We start from the raw sequence: 18779 nt of genomic DNA on the forward strand, positions 1-18779 counted from the left end.
TTTAATTAAGAAGTAGAATGAATTTAATGTCAATTACATCTTGAAATGAACGGGGAGTACGAAGATGCACAACAAAGAAAGCGAGAGTGAGAGTGGGGGGAAAAAGAAAGAGGAGGCTAATTAGAGGATGGAGTTGTGTTCATGCATCATTCCAGCTGAAACATTTCCTTCCCTTCTCTTTCAACCCCATTTTCCTCCCTGCTCCGTTTTCCTCCTTCTATTTTGCTCTCTGCATGTATATCTGCAAGGGCCCTCAGCAAAAATTTCTGTCACATCTTTTTCTTTGCCGTTGGCACACAGTATGGGTATGCAAATATGAGAAAATAGAGACTTCAGCATTGTTGACACACTCTTCCTACATATGAAGCACAAGCAGATATAAGACCAGAGTCTGTTTCTCTACAAATTGAAGTGGATTAAGTACTTCTGTGTACTTTATTGATTTTTAGAATAGAATGAAAACCACAGTAAATGCCATCATATCATCCATACAGTATATCATCCACATGACATAGAGAAACAAAACCATGAGGAACAAAAAGATAAAACAGACGACCTCCACTGCATGACCCACATTTAAATACAACTTTATTCAGATCTGAGGACTCTTAGCTTTTATATATATATGTATATTTATGTTTTTGACAGTTGCGTTTAGTTACTATTCTTTGCTGAGTGGACCAGTGTTGTCTTGCAGTCTCTAAGGCCAAATATCCACATGTCTGTTGGCACTAGATGGGTCAACAGTAAGGCTGCTGCAGTTAACAACACCATCCATCCCACATTAACACGACTGTCTCTTAAACGTAGTCCAGCAGCCTTTCTTTAACTCGCACCGGAGAGGCGGAGAGGGTGGAGTCTCAGTGAGAGTATTGCTGTAAATCTGAGAGAATTGGTAAGGAGCAGAGCTTCTTCTCCACAGGTAGCCCAACATGTGTCCTTGTTTTTTTTCTACATGAGTTCGATGCTGTGGGCTCATGTTGCCCAGCTTTGATTCCAACATGTGTGAGTATCCAACTTCTCTCTGGACGCCCTGCAGGAGGGGGAGAGGAGTATTGAGGTTACTGGGGCGTATCTGTGTCGGGCACTCTGTTGGCATGCTCTCGAGGAGATTTCATGTCCTCACAATCCAAGGGCTTATGTAAGATGCTTTGAACAGGAGAGAGGAAAATACCTAAACCAGCACATCTTAAGACTGTGTCTGCGCACGCATTTGTTTGATGGGATATAGATATAGAGAGAAATAGATAGATAGAGACGGAGAGAGGGGAGTTCTCACTGCTGATGTTCAGTTGGCTCGGCGTTAAGCTCACAGAGATTAGCCAGCTCAGCTCAGCGCTGTGTGCAGGAGGGCGGGCAGGGCAGCAATGAGGAACTACCCACTGCAGGGTTCAACGCCAGGGTAAGGGAGGTAGAGAGGGTATGGAGGCTGAGGCCAGTCAGCCGGGTCACACACAGGAAGAGGACAACAGCGTGAAGACAGCGGGGCGTATGGCTGAGTAACATGCAGACATCGGGGGCAGAAAGGGGCAGAGAGAGCTGGAGGATGAAGAAATGGATGAACAGAGCGAGAGGCAGTGGTTAATTCATGCTGGTTGATGCATTTTACACACATGAAGCTTTGTATTTCATCCAGCAGTACAGGAAAAGGACCTTCAGACAAGTGTCAGGCGTTTAGTTTGAGTTGCTGCCAAACCAACATCTATATTGTATGTTCCACTGGGACTGTATACTTTCAAATAAATACTACATGAACTGTTACTGTGATGTGGCAGAAATCAGAATCTCTCTCTATATTCTCTCTCATAGTCTGATTGATGGCAGCCTCTTAAAGAAAATCCTCCTTGTGAGGATTCTTGATAGTGAGACACTTATAGTAAGATACAAGCCAGATAGATCCGTGTGTTTTCAACAAGTGAAGCAGACAAGCTGGTGCATACATGAAATATCTGCTGCGATAAAACAATCAGATGCAAGAGGAGACAGAAGTTTGACGCAGCCAGATGAACAGCCTTTATTGATGGCTGCGGGAGGTGTAGCTGTCTGTCCCCTGCGGACTTGCTTGTGCACTGCTGCCATTTGCTGTCAGCCACAAGTTGATTAGATTGCACATGGAGAGGAGCTACCCCCCTCTTTAAGAGTAAATTAAAAACTCAGAGCTTTGATGTGCAGATTTACAGGTCTTTGTTACTATCTTTAGCCCTGTGACTGTGTTTTCCCCTCCTACTCCTGCTCTCCAAGCTCACACAGAACAGCCAAGGCGATGCATTTATGTCTGGCCTTATGCTACCCCCCACAGGAAGATGGCTTCATGATGACCACTCACCGCTGCACGGGTCCACCTTGGACATCACTGCACATTTCCAGCCAAGCGCGCACAGATCTCGGCTGTATCCCTAATATCGCAGTGTATTAGCATCAAACCAGGTTATCTGATCTCACTCTTTAATGACCCTTCGCACCTGTCTCGTGACTGTTCATTGTTAATGAACCGAGAAGTCACTGTGTCCTTATGAGCAGGATAGCAGTAACCTCTCAGCACACAAAATGTCAAGTTACCTAATTCATAGCTCCACTGTGCACTGCTCTCCTCTGATATTGTTTGTGAGAGCAACATGAGATGGGCCAGCCAGTGGCCATTTATCTTAATGAGAGCAGTTAACTCTGGGCTGAGCTTTGGCTGCCGGCTCCACGCAAAAACACAACAATCCCTGTGAACGTCCTCTTATCCTCCTACCCGCTGACTTGATTTTTAGGAATACATTTCGCCCTCTCGTTGAAACCTTAATTAGTTCTAAAGGAGATTAAATTATATGTAATTATTATGATAATATTTTCATTTATTCAAGATAACGGGCCGACTTTAGTGAACACAGTATTTGTCGGGAGAGAGCAATCTCCCTCACACAGTCAAAGTTATCAAGGCGTGAAATCAGGAATCCTGACGGCAACAAAATGTAATCTTTTTCATACAGAGGGGACAATAGACAGAGCTGCATACTCTACATCTCCTTCTCCACTTTAATTAAAAGAGCTCACTGAATCTCTCCCTCTCTCACTCCCCCACCTCTCTCTCTCTCTCTCTTAAGTGTGGAGGGGCCAATCCTGTCTCTATGCAGAATCTAGTTATTTCCCTTGCATTGAACTTGTCTTAAGCCTTGGTCTTGAATCTTTGTTGAGCAACTGCTTTATCTTGCAGATTTTTTTTTCTCTTTCATTGAAATGGATGTGACATTACTGAAGGATATATATTAATTAGATTTTGCAGGTAAACACAGTGACAGTGCCATGGTGAGACACTTGGATGTGATGATGTGGGCAGGGTATGGGAAACAGAGTAAAAACAGGAGCTTTTTGATGTTGTTCCAGGATTGACTTGAGTTCACATAAAAAAGATGCCCTTTAAAAAGACCTAGAGTGTAACCTGAATGATCCCGTGGTTTGTTACACCTTACATTCATCTGTTCTTTGTGAGAAAAACGATGTTTTGCTTTCCCTCTGGTAAGTCTGATTTCATGATCGTTTCCTTTACGCTGTAAGATGTTTGTAATAAAGTCTTAATTTTTATACAACTCTCCAGTGAATCGTATCACAGCATGTAAATGCGCACTTTCACAGAAAATACTGCCTTGCGAGAGCAATATTGTAAAGGGTGATTAAAAGGACATTCAGACAACATTCACAAATGAATTAATGGAAGAGAGAAATAGCTGGCGAGAAGTTGGCATTTAGAAACTGGATTGAGGTAAGAATGTGCGTGTTGGCGGTATTTCATTTTCACTACCAGTCCAGTTAATGAATGCTGCAGTTAAGCATTCCCAATGCCTCATTATCTGCATACTGTGGTTTTTGTTTTGCATATACGTTTTTACATCTTGCAATAGTCAGGCTACAGAGAGGGGTTTTTTTAAGGTGTCTCGCTGCCACGGTGGCATTAAGGACGATTCACAGCCCTGGTTTCCTCCTCATGTGTTGCAGTAACGCCTACTCACCCCCCTTTATCCACTCCCCTCCCACCTCTCCTCCTCCCTACAAGTCCTCTAGCCTGAGGGCAGGTAGGGCATCTCGTTATGGTAGTTGTAGTCCGGGCAAACCTTCTGCACCAGGCGGTAGTCCGTACTGTAGAAGGATATGTAGATACAGATGACCTTGAAAGGCTTGGAGCAAATCCAAGACACGTGACTCTGAATCTGCTCCTGGAAGCAGGTCTTGGACGGGTCGTAGTTGCACAGCGAGGTGCGCTTGCTGCGATCCACCTTCTCATAGTCCACGCGGCAGTTGAAGATCTTGGAGTCCTTGGGGTAGACCACGCTCTGGCGCTCCTAGGTCAAACTCCACCGCCTTGACAGGTGGCACCAGGCTGACTGAGATGTTGCCCTGGCCTGTGGAGTTGTGGCGGAAGTAGACGCTGAACGTGCCGTTACCGTGATCCACAATCTTGCCGGTGATCAGGAGGTTAAGCCTCACCGTCTTGATATTGGAATAGAAGTCTCCCCAGCCAAACATCTTCTTGAACTTGCCGGTCTTAACAATGGGCCGGCGTTTGACCCGGGAGCTGGAGGCGTCAGGCTTGAGCAGGTCGCTGCCCAACATCTCCCAGAACTCCTGTTTAGAAAACTCCTGCTTGGAGAAAGGGACCGGGGAGCGGTAGGGCAGCTCCAGAGAGGTGGCATTAGCAGCTCTGCTCTTACTCTGAAGCATCCAGCGGCTCAGGGGCGAGAGGGGAGCCTGCCCACTCAGGAGGCCCACTGTCTTGGAGGAGTCATCTGAAGAGCTCTTGGGGCTGGAGGAGTCATCTTCTTGACCCAGGGCCACCTGGAAGGAGGAGGTTTGAGGTGGAGATCGAAGAAGAAAATAGAGAAAGAAAGTAGACAGTTATTAGCAAGGTAGAAAGAAACGTGGACAGAAAACAAATTAAAGGTTTAATCGATACTTAATTTACAGTTCATACCTCTAGTGGTAGTAACCGTGACATTCTATCAATGTTATATATATAAATAAATGGTTGGAATTTTGCAGGTATTGCTATTATTACATTCTTTTGTTTACTTCGGCGAGAGAAAATACTCCTTTATGTCTAGTTTTCACAGAGCCGATATAATTCCCTAAGCTCTCTTGTAATGGGCTCATATGCCTCCTCGGAGCTACTGGTGAGGCCAGAGGGATCAAACAACAGATTCAAACAGAAAATCCACACCAAATCTGAATTCACATAAAGTAGCGTTACTCCGGTGGTATTGGGCAGTTCAATCAATATTTCTGATGGTGGACAATTTTCTACAAAGGCTATAATCCTGTAAAACAATAAAGCTCTGTCATTAAGAAATGCTTTCTAGAGTTGTTTCTCTGACAACAGAGGTCGGGGGTTGATTTATGCAATTATAAAGTGTCTGGCTGCACCAAAAGGAGCAGTATTCATGCACGCAGTTACAAAACACTCACTTCTACATTGCCAAAACTTCATCCAAGGAGCTATTTTAATGTCTCCCTCTCAAACAATCTCATTTTCGCTGGAACTAAGTCAGAAAGGGTCACTTGAAGATCATCTATGTAACTGGAGAGAAATTGTTTTTATATAAAATCTTGAAGGAACAAACTCTAAGTGGAAAGTAGACTAAGCTGTGTTTTCTGTTTTAAAGTGAGCTTTTTGCTTCTTAAGCACCGCAGTGTGAGTCTGAGTACAGGGGAAACTATTATTGCCTCGAAAGATTTGGTCGGAGGATCAAAGTGTTTGAGGAAGGGAAGGTGGGCAAGCGGAGGGGGGCCAAAGAATAAAGTGTAATGTCCAATTAAGACTTCCAGTGTTTTAATTAAAGAAAAAAATCTGTATCGGCACACACACAAAGCTGTCAAATGTTAAAATCAACTGAGGGGTGGGGAAGAGGAATGAGGGAGATAAGATAGTGCTGCTGTGCTCAGCAGTGGCTTTGTGAAGAGTGTGTGAATGTGAGAGCAAAGTAACGGGTAATTATTCAACAGTAATGATCTATTAACAGGTAGCGTTTGTTTAATGTGTCTTGGAAGTAGCCAGCATTATCATGTCCTTTGGATTTGGCAGTGGAGAACACACACACACACACACGTCGTTTGTGAATTTTGAGTTGTGGTAAATGAGAACAATAAGTGATGCAAATGCAAACGGTGGGGCAAGTTTGTGTATGTGTGTGTGTTCTACCCGGAGAGATTTTACAATGATGCATAATGCATGCATCCCTGTCTGCGCTCTGATCCATCTACTGTCTTGACTGCCAGGGCTTCCTTATACCGGCTTAGTCAGGATTATTAAGTCTGACTCATTTTTATTCCATTTTATGCAGGTTTTTCAAGCTCGCTCAGATTTGTTCACTTGCACCACAGTCAGTCAGCGATATTGATTTTCTGTCTCTCTAAAAACATGTATTTCCTTTCATAACAACGTGTATCGCATTTCAACTGCCTTGCGAGGATTCCCGCTGATGTGGTTGTGGTCTGGTGTTTGGACGGAGATGAGAGGACTCCCTTCTCCCCTTAATCTGGCCTTATTCCCATGGGGGTGTTAGAGGCCAGACACCATCTCCTCTAGTTACCTGTCTGCTGCTACGCTACACTGCTGCTCAGATCCTTCAGCCTCCCCACAGGGGCCGATAACAGCCCTGACAAGGACTCCTTCCTCTTGAATCAGATAGTTCTGATAGCTTCTTTGAAAATCCCAAACTCATTAATAATGAACAGAAATTTGGAAGAGCTGAGGACATATTGATTTTAATCTTTTCAAATGTGTCTTTGTTTTTCAGAGAGGGGAGTTAGGGCCAGGCAAGATGACTTTGATGACAAATACACCATTCCCCATGGCTCCTATTGAAGGACTAGTTTGTGTTTGATTTCTCTTCTCCAATGAGCCGGTGGCTGCTGGGCACAGAGGGTAGCACTCTGCCTACCTCCCCAGATAGCACTTAAGAGCTCCTGTGGTGTCCCACAAAAAAGCCCTTTAGGGTTCTTGAAAAATATGCCACTCTTTATTTCTCTGAAACTGCCCCTTGCTTTTAAGATCCTGATCATTTAAGCAACTCTCCGATGGCGCCAACACTCGTATCTGAGCAAAAACATATTGCAGAATGCTTTGTTGTATCGTACATATTGAGCAAGGCATCCTCCCTCTCTTGCACAGTCTTCATTAGACAGCCTGAGAGGCCAGGCTGCAGGAGGAGAGATGAAGTGAGCATTGTGCTATTGTTGAACAGAAGATTTAAGTGTCTGGCACCGCTGGAGGTGTCAGATTCAGTGTGCAGCATCATTGTCAAAGACAAATGTTAGAATGAGCTTAATATGGCTGTGAAAAAAAGAGAAAAAACCAAGCCAGGGCTGTAATGATTACTGCAGTGAGAGAACACATACTGTGCCGCTGCCCAAACCACCATGATGCAGTGTAATACAATTGTGATTTCATTTTTACAGGTAAACGTATGCATGCATGGCCTGTAGTATGGATTTTTGCCTACTATTTTCATGCTTTCAAACTTTAAGAGATCTGGTCAGTGATGCACTTCTAAGGTCACTGAGGTCGCACATTATATGGCAGCACATAACACATTTTTCATCATTAAGTATTATAACAAGCACTACTTTTCCACTCCTTTCCTGAAAAACTGCATACTGCTACAACTCTCTCGCCACTGCATTTAACTAGGGGAGTATATGAGGTGTAAGATTTAACTATCAGCACACTTCCTACTTTGACTTATGCAATGTAAGCAAGTTGAAATGGTGTAAAATAACCTCTGAGTTCACTGTTGTTTTCACACTGCCAAAAGATGAATGCATTGCTTCACTGCAGAGGGATTATTTTTCACATTTTAGGATGCATACCGTGACATTGTTTTGTTAACAGTTACACACTAATGTTGTCTGCTTTGGGTATTCATATAACTCACTTTCTTTCATATTTAAAATACTGTCAAAAAAGTCATCCTTTGATGATGCACCACAAATGCTGTCTAGTTTTTCAGTGATCAGTGTCATGACATTACAGAAGTGTTTTGATGAGTTAGAAACATTTATAACAGCAGAGTATTTTCAGGGCTGCAGCTGTAATGTCAAAGGTTTATAATATGCACGTTAAACTGTCTCCATAGTGTAAGACAGTAAAATGTTGCTTTGAAAGGCCAGCACAAGTTTCTTTCAGACTAAGTTTGTTTTGTTTCATGGAGCTTGGCAAGATGTAGCCCAGCTTTAAGTACTGTAGGCAAAGTGTGGGCGATGGGCAATCAGGTCTTAGTGAGGGGGCGGAGGTTCGGGGTGATTTTGTCATTTGTCATGTGCGCTAAGTGAGTCAGTGAAACGGCTGGAGAGGATGGGAGGTGGCTGCAGGCTCTGTCGCTGTGGTAATTGTGAGTCATTCAGCCTCAGTGAGCACAGGCCCCAGGACTCTCTCCCAGCAGGGAGTGTGGTGAGGGGAGCAATCCTTGCAAGCCTGCCAGCTCCACAGGCAATAATCAGCCTGTTACAGTGACAGGTACACCGTTTTAACGCCCTTCTCCTGGTGACGGAAGCACACTATTGCCATAATATAGCACGGAGATCAGGGACCCACTTATCTGAAATCTGTGCCATCATTCTCACAGAAGCGTGGGATTGGTGACAGACCAGTTTGTCAAAGATATTGTTCCAAAAATAGACTCGCACATGGAGTTTACACATTCAGACTTAACTTGTTGATTTCTTGGAAATGCACAAATGACAGTTTAGCCAATTTTTTTAAGCTAAAATGCCAAAGATTCCCTGGTCTCATCTTCTCCAAAGGGGGGGAGTTGCTGTTTTTGTCTGTTTTGTATCATTGTTAATCACACTGGACTTTAAAAAATAATGACAGCAATTGTTTCTCTATTTTCCTGATATTTCATAGATGAAATAATTAATTTAGAAAATTGTGCATTTTAGCATCTTTTAGGCCCATTGTTTTCATTTTAGCTCCTGCAACATTAATGTTATGGTTCGCTCTCACCAACCTCAGTGCAGGGTGTGGCCACAGCAGGCAGCTGTTTTCAGAAAAAACAGCACTGCAAACCCACTGTACACAAACTATTCAGCACCAAACAGCAGACAAAGTTAGTGACTAGCTGCTGCATTTAGCAGCTAAAGAGCCAGAAATTTCTCTTGGGAACTGGTGGAGACCAAAAGAGAGCTAAAAAAATATTGGACTTACTTTCATCATGTGGACACATAATGTTACTCTTTATCTGCTGGATGTGTAAATAGGCAGTTTATTGTTGTATTGCTATGCATATATAGAGCATATGTCTTTGTATATGCATGTATGACTTTGCTATAATGTGTGTCATGAGTTTGAAATTTAATTTTCATAGATGCATGGTCTGGAATAAAATAAACTGATTGATTGATTGATAGATACAGAGAATCTGCCTGTTGAGCCACCCAGCAGGGCTGAAAGCATGTGCTTGTCCTGGGGCGCTGACAAGTTCAATAAGCACTCCATTTTCCTCTGGCTGTTGAGTTGAAATCTTCATCTCTAATATGACATCAATTTTTAATTACAGACCCAGGCAACTCAGATTTCTTAAGTGTTCGTCAATGCTTTATTCTTTTTTTTCTGTCTCAGCTCCCCATCTCCAGATCTAATAAGTTCACTGCAGGAGGCTTTTCTGTTACATGATTAAAGTCTGAAAATGGCTGTGCCCTTATAACTAATTATTCTTCTGGTTAGTGTAGATCCAAGAAGAAGTGAAGGAAAGAAAGGTAATTTCACAAGAAACAAGACATTTGACTCTTAATGAATAATTTACTCTGGATTCTTGGGGGTCACTGGAGCTTAGATCTGCAGTGGGTGAACAAATTCACTATGCTGAATCTTTTTATTCCACACTCTTTTCTCGATCATTTCTTTCTTTCTGCATCCTCCACCTGCTTTCCCAACTCATTTTGGACAGGTTCTGTTGTGTGGTCCCAGTGGATTTGTGCTCATTTTGTATGCTCAGAAAGACGCCAGGCTCTGAATTGGCTATCAAATTTTTACATTATAAGATATCGACAAGTTGGCGGTGCGAGGACGGTGGAGAGAAGTAGCAGGGGACGGTTTCTCCCCAGTTTTATCCCGAGGGAGCTGGGAGCAAAGCATGGGCTGATGGGACAGAGCTGATTAAAGCTGCTGGTACAGTATTCACACCTGTCTGGTAAAGGCTAGAAGGACTCTACAGTCATCTCATTGGGGGTTCAGGTATAAAAACCTTCAACTTAATGCCTATTTATCAAAAGCTGTTGTATCACTTAATGCACCAGTCTTTCTGTTGGATTTTGAACGCCTGCCCAGAAGCCTAAGAGCACTAATACCTCAACAGTTGCCACTCTGAATCCCCGGCAAAAAAGAGCAAATGAACAATACTTTCTTGTTCATTCATATGCTCTTGAGCAAGGCATTTAAATTGCTTCAGTGAAGGTGCTAAGTGACTAAATCAGACAGTGGTTTAACTGTGCAGCTCCCAGCTGGGAATGTGTGTGACTGTGTGAATGGGCTCCGTTCACACTTACAGTAGCACTAAAAGGCAATGAATCTTGGGATCTGATCATTAGTAGGCAGCAATAAATACAGCCATGGTGGCACCCAGAATGCATCAGGTGACTTCAGCGACATTTAGAAGTGTGCCAGATGTGTCCGCATTCGTATAAACAAGCGTGCAGCCCAGATTGCTTTGAAGCTCAGTCTAGTGTTGCAGGTTGCAAAGCTAGACCGATCAGTGCACGCTTGCAGGTAAGACTAGAAACCTTAAAAACACAATTTCTTTGCGTGTACCGCAGAGGTCAGTGAAGTACCAAACTGCTTGACCAGCTGAAGTCGAACTTTTTTCTGTTTAGCAGCAGTCTTAAACAGACGAAACCAAATGTGAGTGGGCAAGTGAAATCTGATCACAGGTGCTTACTTGTGAGACATTTGATACGCGACCTGACAACAGGTGTGAACTGCAGTCCATCTCAGCTGGATTAGACTCAATCTGGAAATGTCACCAGAGAGATGACATTGCTCAGTGTCTTAAAACAGTAACAGCCAACGCTGGTTTCTTTTAATCATGAATGCAATCTTTCCTTAACCTCAACCATGTAGCACCAGCAGCCTAAACTTAACCAGACCTTAACTAAAGAAGGAGCAGCTTAGAAAATGTGTTTTTAAACAGCCATATGTCACTTTTTAATGCACCTTAAAACAATCTGTTAAAACACTATGACTCTTAACAGGGTCATTGCGAAGTGGAGCGCGGATAAATGCATCACTCCCCACATTGATGTTTCCTGGAGAAATACAGGTTAAAATATTGTTGCTGCCCTATATTCTCCAGCAACACGTTCTCAATTCAATTCAGAAATCACTTTGGACTGCAAAAAATGTTCCCATTATCCATTCATTGTACTTAAAATGCTCTTCTTTCAAGCTCAGTCAAATTCCCTGATCCTTGTGGCTGTCCTGCTTACTTTAATTGGAAACCCCCGTTAAGACCCTCAGCAGGCCTTGTCTGGACATGTCTGTCTCTGACCCTGAAAATCACTGTACCGTCACTGGGCAGCATGCTGGTGAACTGCACACTAGATGTTCATTCACGCGGAACAGACTGTTTACAGATTGTGAGAGAATTGAGAATATAAATGGGCTTTCGCTCCGCAGTCTCATTCTGGTGTGGTATCTAAGCGGACCAAGTCACACCACGATGAGGTCAGCATGAACCTCGGAGCCTGCGGCATCAGTAAAAGCTTCGGTTTCCTTCAGCGTTAAACTACACTGACGGCCTGGTGTTCCCTCTTCAAATAAACCCATGTCCCCTGGTCCCACATCGCCTCCTCTAATATTGTTTGGATGCCTACAGATCTTGAAACAATGAAAATTTTTATTCTATATTGACACTTTCCATAACATTTTGCATTTTCACAATGCAGTAAAGCAACTTTTACGAGCAGCAGCTCTCTGAAATTAAAATGCCTTCAGATTTTCCCATCCTTAGTTATTCCTCTGTGTGTAAGTCAAGCGCATCTTTATCTGGATCCCCTGGGAGTTACACCTACTCATTCTACCCAAGGCTACGAGTCATTTTTCTTTAAGTTGTGCACTGTAATCCACCCTTCACTATCCGAACCAGCAGACAAACCTACAGTTATTCTTCTAGGGTCTTCCTGTCTCCCCTGCAGTCTCCCAGAGAGCAATGCCACAATAAATTGTGCTGGTTTAGAGCAGACAACGTATTCTGTCTCAGGACAGCTCGGCGCTTCACTATGAAGGGTTGTCAGTGTGTCAGGGAGAGTGCTTTCTCTCTCTCTATCTCTCTCTCTCTCTGCCTGTCTGTGCTGTGAGGCTACTGGGAGCCCGACGGGGGAGGGGAGCTGGGGTCGTTCGCTCGGTTCCTCAGCGGGTGGTCACGGGGGGAAAGAGGTGCACCTCTGGGGTCATTCACACTGTGGCTGTGCATAACTCAAGCTGTTTTACACTACAGGCAGGAAGGTACAGAGGTTATCCTTTACAGCAGCAGCTCTGCTCATCCACCTCCTCTTCGAGTTTATATATTGTTTTTGTCATTGCTCATTGTTGGATTATGTATTTAAACAGTATAAAGTACAAAATGATGTAAAAGAGGTTAAAGTAGAGAGGGAAAAATCACACAGTCACAACACAACCAAAAAAGCTGCGTGGCTTTCCTTCAAAAGTACACATCAAATTTAAGAAGACATTTACGGACGACAAGCAGCAATCAATCATTCAATTATCTGTGCAAAATACAACTAACAAATACAACAAATAAAACTGGGGACAAGTGACAGTGGGATGCTGAGCTGCCACGGAAAATTGTTCGTCCCTTTAGATGAATGGCTAACAAGTGAAGTGCATATTATTGTGCTACTGATGATGAAAATGCCGTGACCTGATAATTGTCCCTCTCAAATCTCCCCCTCATGATCCTTTACGCACTCACAGGAGGAAAGTGCAGGACAGATGTCATCAGCACTGTAAACTGTTCTGTCTGCTTCCACTGTGGTTTTGTAGGCCAAACCCTCCCTTGTGATGTATGGGACGTGGGGTGGGTGGGGGTGGGGTAAGCTTATGAGCTCTGACATGCAGATTGCAACAATGATGGCAAAGAGGGGAGACTCAAGGGAGCGAGAAAAAAACTGTATTCGCCCTGCTGCTGCTGCTGCTGCTGCTGTCTCATATTTGTGTCTGCATGCCATATATGCTGTATCAGACAAAGAGGGTTTTTTTCTATTTGTTTTCTCAGGATTAAGGTGGTATTTCTGCTTAGCTGGGGATGTATCTGGGTGGACAAGGTCAGTGACCCTTAGAGGAGGACAGGTATCTAAGAAACATGAATCTAAGACTTCATGACAGGCCAAAATGGAGAGAGAAGTCTGATGTGGTTAGAATTAGTGTTAGACAGCCTCTGCTTTTTAAACACACAAGGTTTGCACAGCATGTGTTTGTGCAGTGTTGCACCATGCTGGCTTGTGGTGTTCCAGGCAAACTACAGGCAATTTTGCTTCCATATAATGCCTTTTGTTGTCTCAGTTGTTGTGGTGCTATGTTATGATTCAAGTGTGTACTCTGCGGTGTACAGCCTAATCACAATCCCTTCTTACTTATAAAAGGGATTTGGGCTTTGTGAAGCTTTCAGTGAAAGAACATAATTTGTTTTTAATTGATGTGCCGTGTTAAATAAGTAAGTGTTTCCATGCTGATGGCAAAGTCAAACAGAGGTTGACGGTAAAAGTTTAGAAATGAGAAACATAGCAGCACTAGATCCTAAATTTGTGAAGTGTCATGCTTCCTTTATATTCTGAAATTACCTACTACACAGAAAAGAGTGTGTCACATAAACCTTGGAATATGTATGAATGTCCTCACTAAAATTCAGTCTGCAAAAAAGTGACATTCTGTGCTTAGCAACAGAAATGAAATTCAGTTATCAAGCATGATGGTCAGTGCCTGCGTCTGTACTGAAAGCAATCAGAGGGAGTATAATGCGGTCGTGTCTCTCATGGCCACAGAGAGGCTACCTGAGGCTCATCCCTCCCAGAAAAATCTTGTGTGAAAGAGCATCTGTGAGCTCAACGTGAGCATGTATGGCGAGGTGAGTGTCTTGTGTCCTCAGTGATCTTTACCACATGAAGGTTACAGCACATACAAGGTCAGAGCTCCTTTACAATAAGCTTGTTTGTGGGTGTGCAGTGTATTAAAGTGGAAATATTTGTCTCCTTGTTAGGTGCTGAGTGAGTGAAATTATGATGTTTAGAAAATTCTATATTTAAAATTACTCTTTAACCAGACATACCAATGAAGAGTAAAATATTATTTCTAAAAAAAGTGTGGTTTTTAAAATAATTGCAGGGTGAGAGACTCTGCAGTTCACTGGAGCAGTTGAGTTCAATGGGCACTTTCATTCTTCTACTGGTGTTTATTCAGATTGTTGAAGGAGGAGAGAGCGCTCTTCGTTCACCTCAGCCCTCCCTCAGATTTGGTCTGGGGATTCAGACTGTCAACCCTGTGCTGTGCACAGTTAAGGCCCAGTGCTGCAGTTGTAATTATATATGGATTAACATGCATTTTCTTGGGTGCTTTTGTGCAAAAGGAAGAAAGAATTGGATGACTTTCAATGAGGCCGATGTTTAACTTATTCCTTTTTTTTAGCACTTAATCTACACCTCCTCTCATGTTCTCTCATTACCTTCGTCTTTAGACTCTGTACCAGCTCTGTCTATTTCCAGTGTGTCAACTTATCTTCTATAGGTACCTGTCTTTCGTCTGCTGACAGTGTGAGCTCAGTTCACCTGGCATCTGCTTCATCTGTTTAGTGATGAATTATGTCTTTACGAAGGCAGTATCTTTCACACCAGAGCTGAAGCAAGTAGACAATTAATCAATTCATTGATTGACGGAAAAATAATCAGCAAAAATGTGATAACTGATTAATCATTTAAGCACAGACGACATGATGGTTACAGCCTCTTAAATGTGACTCCTTGCTGCCTCTCCTTTCCTTACTTACAGTAAACTGAATATATTTGCCTGTTGGTCACCTTGAGCTCTAGGAAAAGCTGATGTGCATTTTTTTGCTCTTTTTCAGTTTTTCTCACATTTTAAAGGCAACGCGATTAATTGAGAAAATAAAAAGCAGATTAATCAGTGACGGAAATAATCATTATTCACAGCCCTGTCTCACATCTCTGCCCTGTTTAACCAACAACTGACTGCCATGACTGCTAATCACAGTGAAACAGACAGTGAAAGGACACTAAATATCAAACTATTCTCCTAAATTTTCCACACATTGTTCTCTTGATATATTACACATACATTAGCCATTTAGTTGACTGAAACAAATCCAGTCAGCTTGCTGAGAGTCAGATGAAAAATAACTCCAACTGCTGCCAAAAATAAACATAATTTCTCAGGCAGTCAATTATACAACTGAGATGTTTTATATTATTCATAACCCTCCATTCAAATACAGAGAATAATTAACATTCGAAACACATCATTCATCACATAAACAACAACCAGAGTGGCACCTTGTGTTAATAGTCATCTATATTAGTAGCCATTTGCAAAAGGTCCCTCAAGACTTAAACCCTGTCTGAGAATTGCGGAGTTATTACAACAGAAAATCATCCAAATCGAATTTTTAATGCATAGTAGGCTTATACGATTATTAATCACGGCTCTGTTGCATAATAAAAAGTTACTTAATTTATTAATTGCTCCATAATTTATCAATGTCACGGGGCTAATGAATTACCCAAGATCTCCTGCTGAGGGATGTCATGTACGCTTTTTCATAGATACATGGTCTGGAGAACGAGGGGGTAAAAAAAATTAATTTCATTATCATTAGCCACAGACCTTCTGGGTTACAATGGGATGTAGCCCTGCAGCTCATAAAATGCTCCCAGAACCAAGACAACACAGAAGTGAGTGTTAAGCCTATTATCCCACACTCTTGTATCTAGTTATACAACGGCTGAAAAGGCACTCATCCCCCATATTTTAAGCCAGCGTGTGGTCTCTTCTTTCTCAGATCTGTTGAAACAGCTTCGCCTCAACTAAACAAATCTGTGTGTGTTCAGTCATTTACAACCACTGCCTGCTCGACCTCAAATCGCCAAATGGGCCGTCACTTTCCTCTGAGCGCCTGAATAATACCTTAATATGAAAACCACAAGGACATCCTGGAAGAGACACCGACACAAACGGCTGCATCAAACAGCCACTCAGCCTCACTTGGATATTTCTCACTTGCACTTATGTTTTTTGGAGCTTGCTCATTTCCTGGGCCCTGTGATCAGTGAGCTACATTCAGCCCAGGGGTTTCCGAGTAGAAGGATGTTTTCAAGTTTTCTCATGTGAATCAAGGGCTGATTTCTCGTTAAAGGCTGCTTTTTAATAAATCTGCAAGTGTACATGAAAGAGGAGTGGGTGATTCAAATTTGGTTGTAAGGTTATGTAATGCTGGACGGAAACAGTTGATGCTTACACACACCTGGTGTTACAGGGGTCTTTGGGATGGGTTACTTAGGTAAAATATACACTGGACATTTTCAGCATTACCTATTTTTTTAGTGGATAGTTCAGTTAGAGAACAGAGACTCTCACTTCAGCATAAATTCAGTATTTAACCCTATCACACACTAAAGTGAGATTCCTTAGGGAAAAGACCTGTTTGTCTCATCTCTCTGACACAGTGTAGCCACATGGTCATTATCCTACCATTTTATGGCGCAGCTGTTTACTGCAAATTAATGTCACATTAGTATCATCTCAGATCATATGTGTCTGATGCCTCTAAGTTCTTTATTTAGTATTTACATGTACTTTAAGTGAACCCACTCTCTTCAGTTTCCATATTTTGTTTGCAGTTTGTAGGTTGACACAAGCTTTGATGAAGTATATTTATTGCATGCATATTTATCTGGTGAATCTTTTTAAATCATTCTCTAAAATGGTTTTGTAGAGTTTGTTTCGGGTGTTTTTGGGGGGTTTTGGCTGAAAGTGGAGGGTTAGTCTGCCTGCTGTTTAACTGATTTCTAACACGTGTGCTCTTTTTCTGTCATTATGTAGATGATGATTATAGCGCGCGTCCGTGTGCAATTACATTCTTTCAAGCTTTTCAGTAATGTAGGATTGATGATAGGTTAACGTGGCTACAAATAGCGCACAGAGTAAAGCAGACTGGTGATGGACACCGGCGGCACCGCGCGCTTCGCACGCTGCCAACACGAGTGTGCGCCGGGAATTGTGAAAGTGCACCCGCCGTACCTGCGCCGAGCGGGGTCAGAGTGAATATTATTGTCAGAATAACGATAAAGTGAGTGAAAAAAAAATCAGGCATCAGCAGAAAGGCGTTTGGAAGAGACGTGCAGAGGCACAACAGGCGAGAATTATCTCTGCATCTCAGCAAATGACCTGAAAGACTGGTGATTTATCATCCTGACTACTGTCATCTCAGCTGATACTTACTGTTCTCACATGTCTTTCCACACAATTTTAGTCTACTTATATCAGCGAGTTTAGAAGTTTTTGGTGCAAACGGGATGCAGACACCACACCGTGCCTCGTGACACAGGTACGAGGCGTTACATAGGTAATATATGGTAATCTGGATCAAGATGCATAAAGAGTACAGTGTGACCCAACACACACACACACACACACACACACACACACTCTTTTCTTACCAAACAAGCGGTTCCGTTGAGGAGGAGCAGGATGAAGCCGCTGTTGGGACGCATCATTCCGGCGCGTAAAACCCACAGCTCCCCCTCCCCGGTAGCAAAAAACAAAAATTAAAAAAACTCCCTCCCACGGGCTTTTCCTCCTTCAGGAAGATGCTCTTCCTCCGACACCGGATCCTTCTCGGCTGACGCACGGTCCCATGTCCAAGGCAGGCTAAAGTGCTGCTTCCACAAACCCCTAAAAACCACTGGAAACCACTTGGAGTCTCCCCTTTTTTGTCTTTACTGTTTTTTCACCAATCCTGGGTTTGAGTCAAATTAGTTGGTGTACGAGAAATCCATGAATATGCGGCAGGCTGTTATCATCCATGCAAACAAATAGAGAGATCCCAGATCAGAGTGAAATGGGTTGACTGGGAAGTGGGTAGATCATATCTGGTCATCGGTGCCAGTGAGGATCCTGGAGGGATGGAGCAGCTGCCTCCTGCAGAAACTGAGCGATGCTGAGACTGGCAAGAGCGAACACACGTTTTAACAGTTTCTACTCTCTCTCTCTCTCCCTCTGTGTGTGTGTGCCTCTCCCCCTTTTCTCTCACCACGAATCTCTTTTCTCTCTCCCCCTTTCTCTCTCTTCCCCCTCCCCTATCTCTATCTCTCTCCACATATCCAGCATCTCCATTTTTTCCTCTCTTTCAGCCACTTTTTCCAATCCCATCCGCTGAATTCATCCTGCATGCAATCAAATAAGAAACAATTAAAATAAAAACCCAGTAGCGAAACAACAATAAACATCTGTTTCTCTTGTATGGGTGCCTCTGTCACTCTTTTCGAATCCCTTACCAATATTTTCGACATCAGTTTCCCAACCCATAACAGCCCGCCTCAGCGATCCACTGACAACTTTGTGGGTATTTCTCATCACCAAGCCTGTCATTAAATATAATCATCACTGTGGGTGGGTGAACATCATTGATTGGGAAACACTGGGTCTGTTTTCACACTGTGCTTGTCACAACAAAAACAACTCCTATGTCATATGGAAACTGAGGATGTTAAAGCAGAGCTTTGCAGCCACAGGGATTTGT

The 18779-nt window shown here is 42.9% G+C and overlaps 1 protein-coding gene across 1 annotated transcript; it reads right to left on the bottom strand.

Annotated features, from left to right (window-relative positions):
* Positions 1 to 794: 794 nt before the first annotated feature.
* LOC108880641 (neurexophilin-1) lies at positions 795 to 18257 on the bottom strand. The gene is given in 3 exon segments (XM_018672234.2): positions 795 to 4322; positions 4324 to 4815; positions 17698 to 18257. Coding segments are annotated over 3 exon segments (831 nt in total). The 5' UTR covers positions 17755 to 18257; the 3' UTR covers positions 795 to 4040.
* Between the last annotated feature and the right edge of the window lie 522 nt (positions 18258 to 18779).

The sequence above is a fragment of the Lates calcarifer genome, linkage group LG11, assembly GCF_001640805.2.
Source record: "Lates calcarifer isolate ASB-BC8 linkage group LG11, TLL_Latcal_v3, whole genome shotgun sequence".
Lineage (NCBI taxonomy): Eukaryota > Metazoa > Chordata > Actinopteri > Centropomidae > Lates > Lates calcarifer.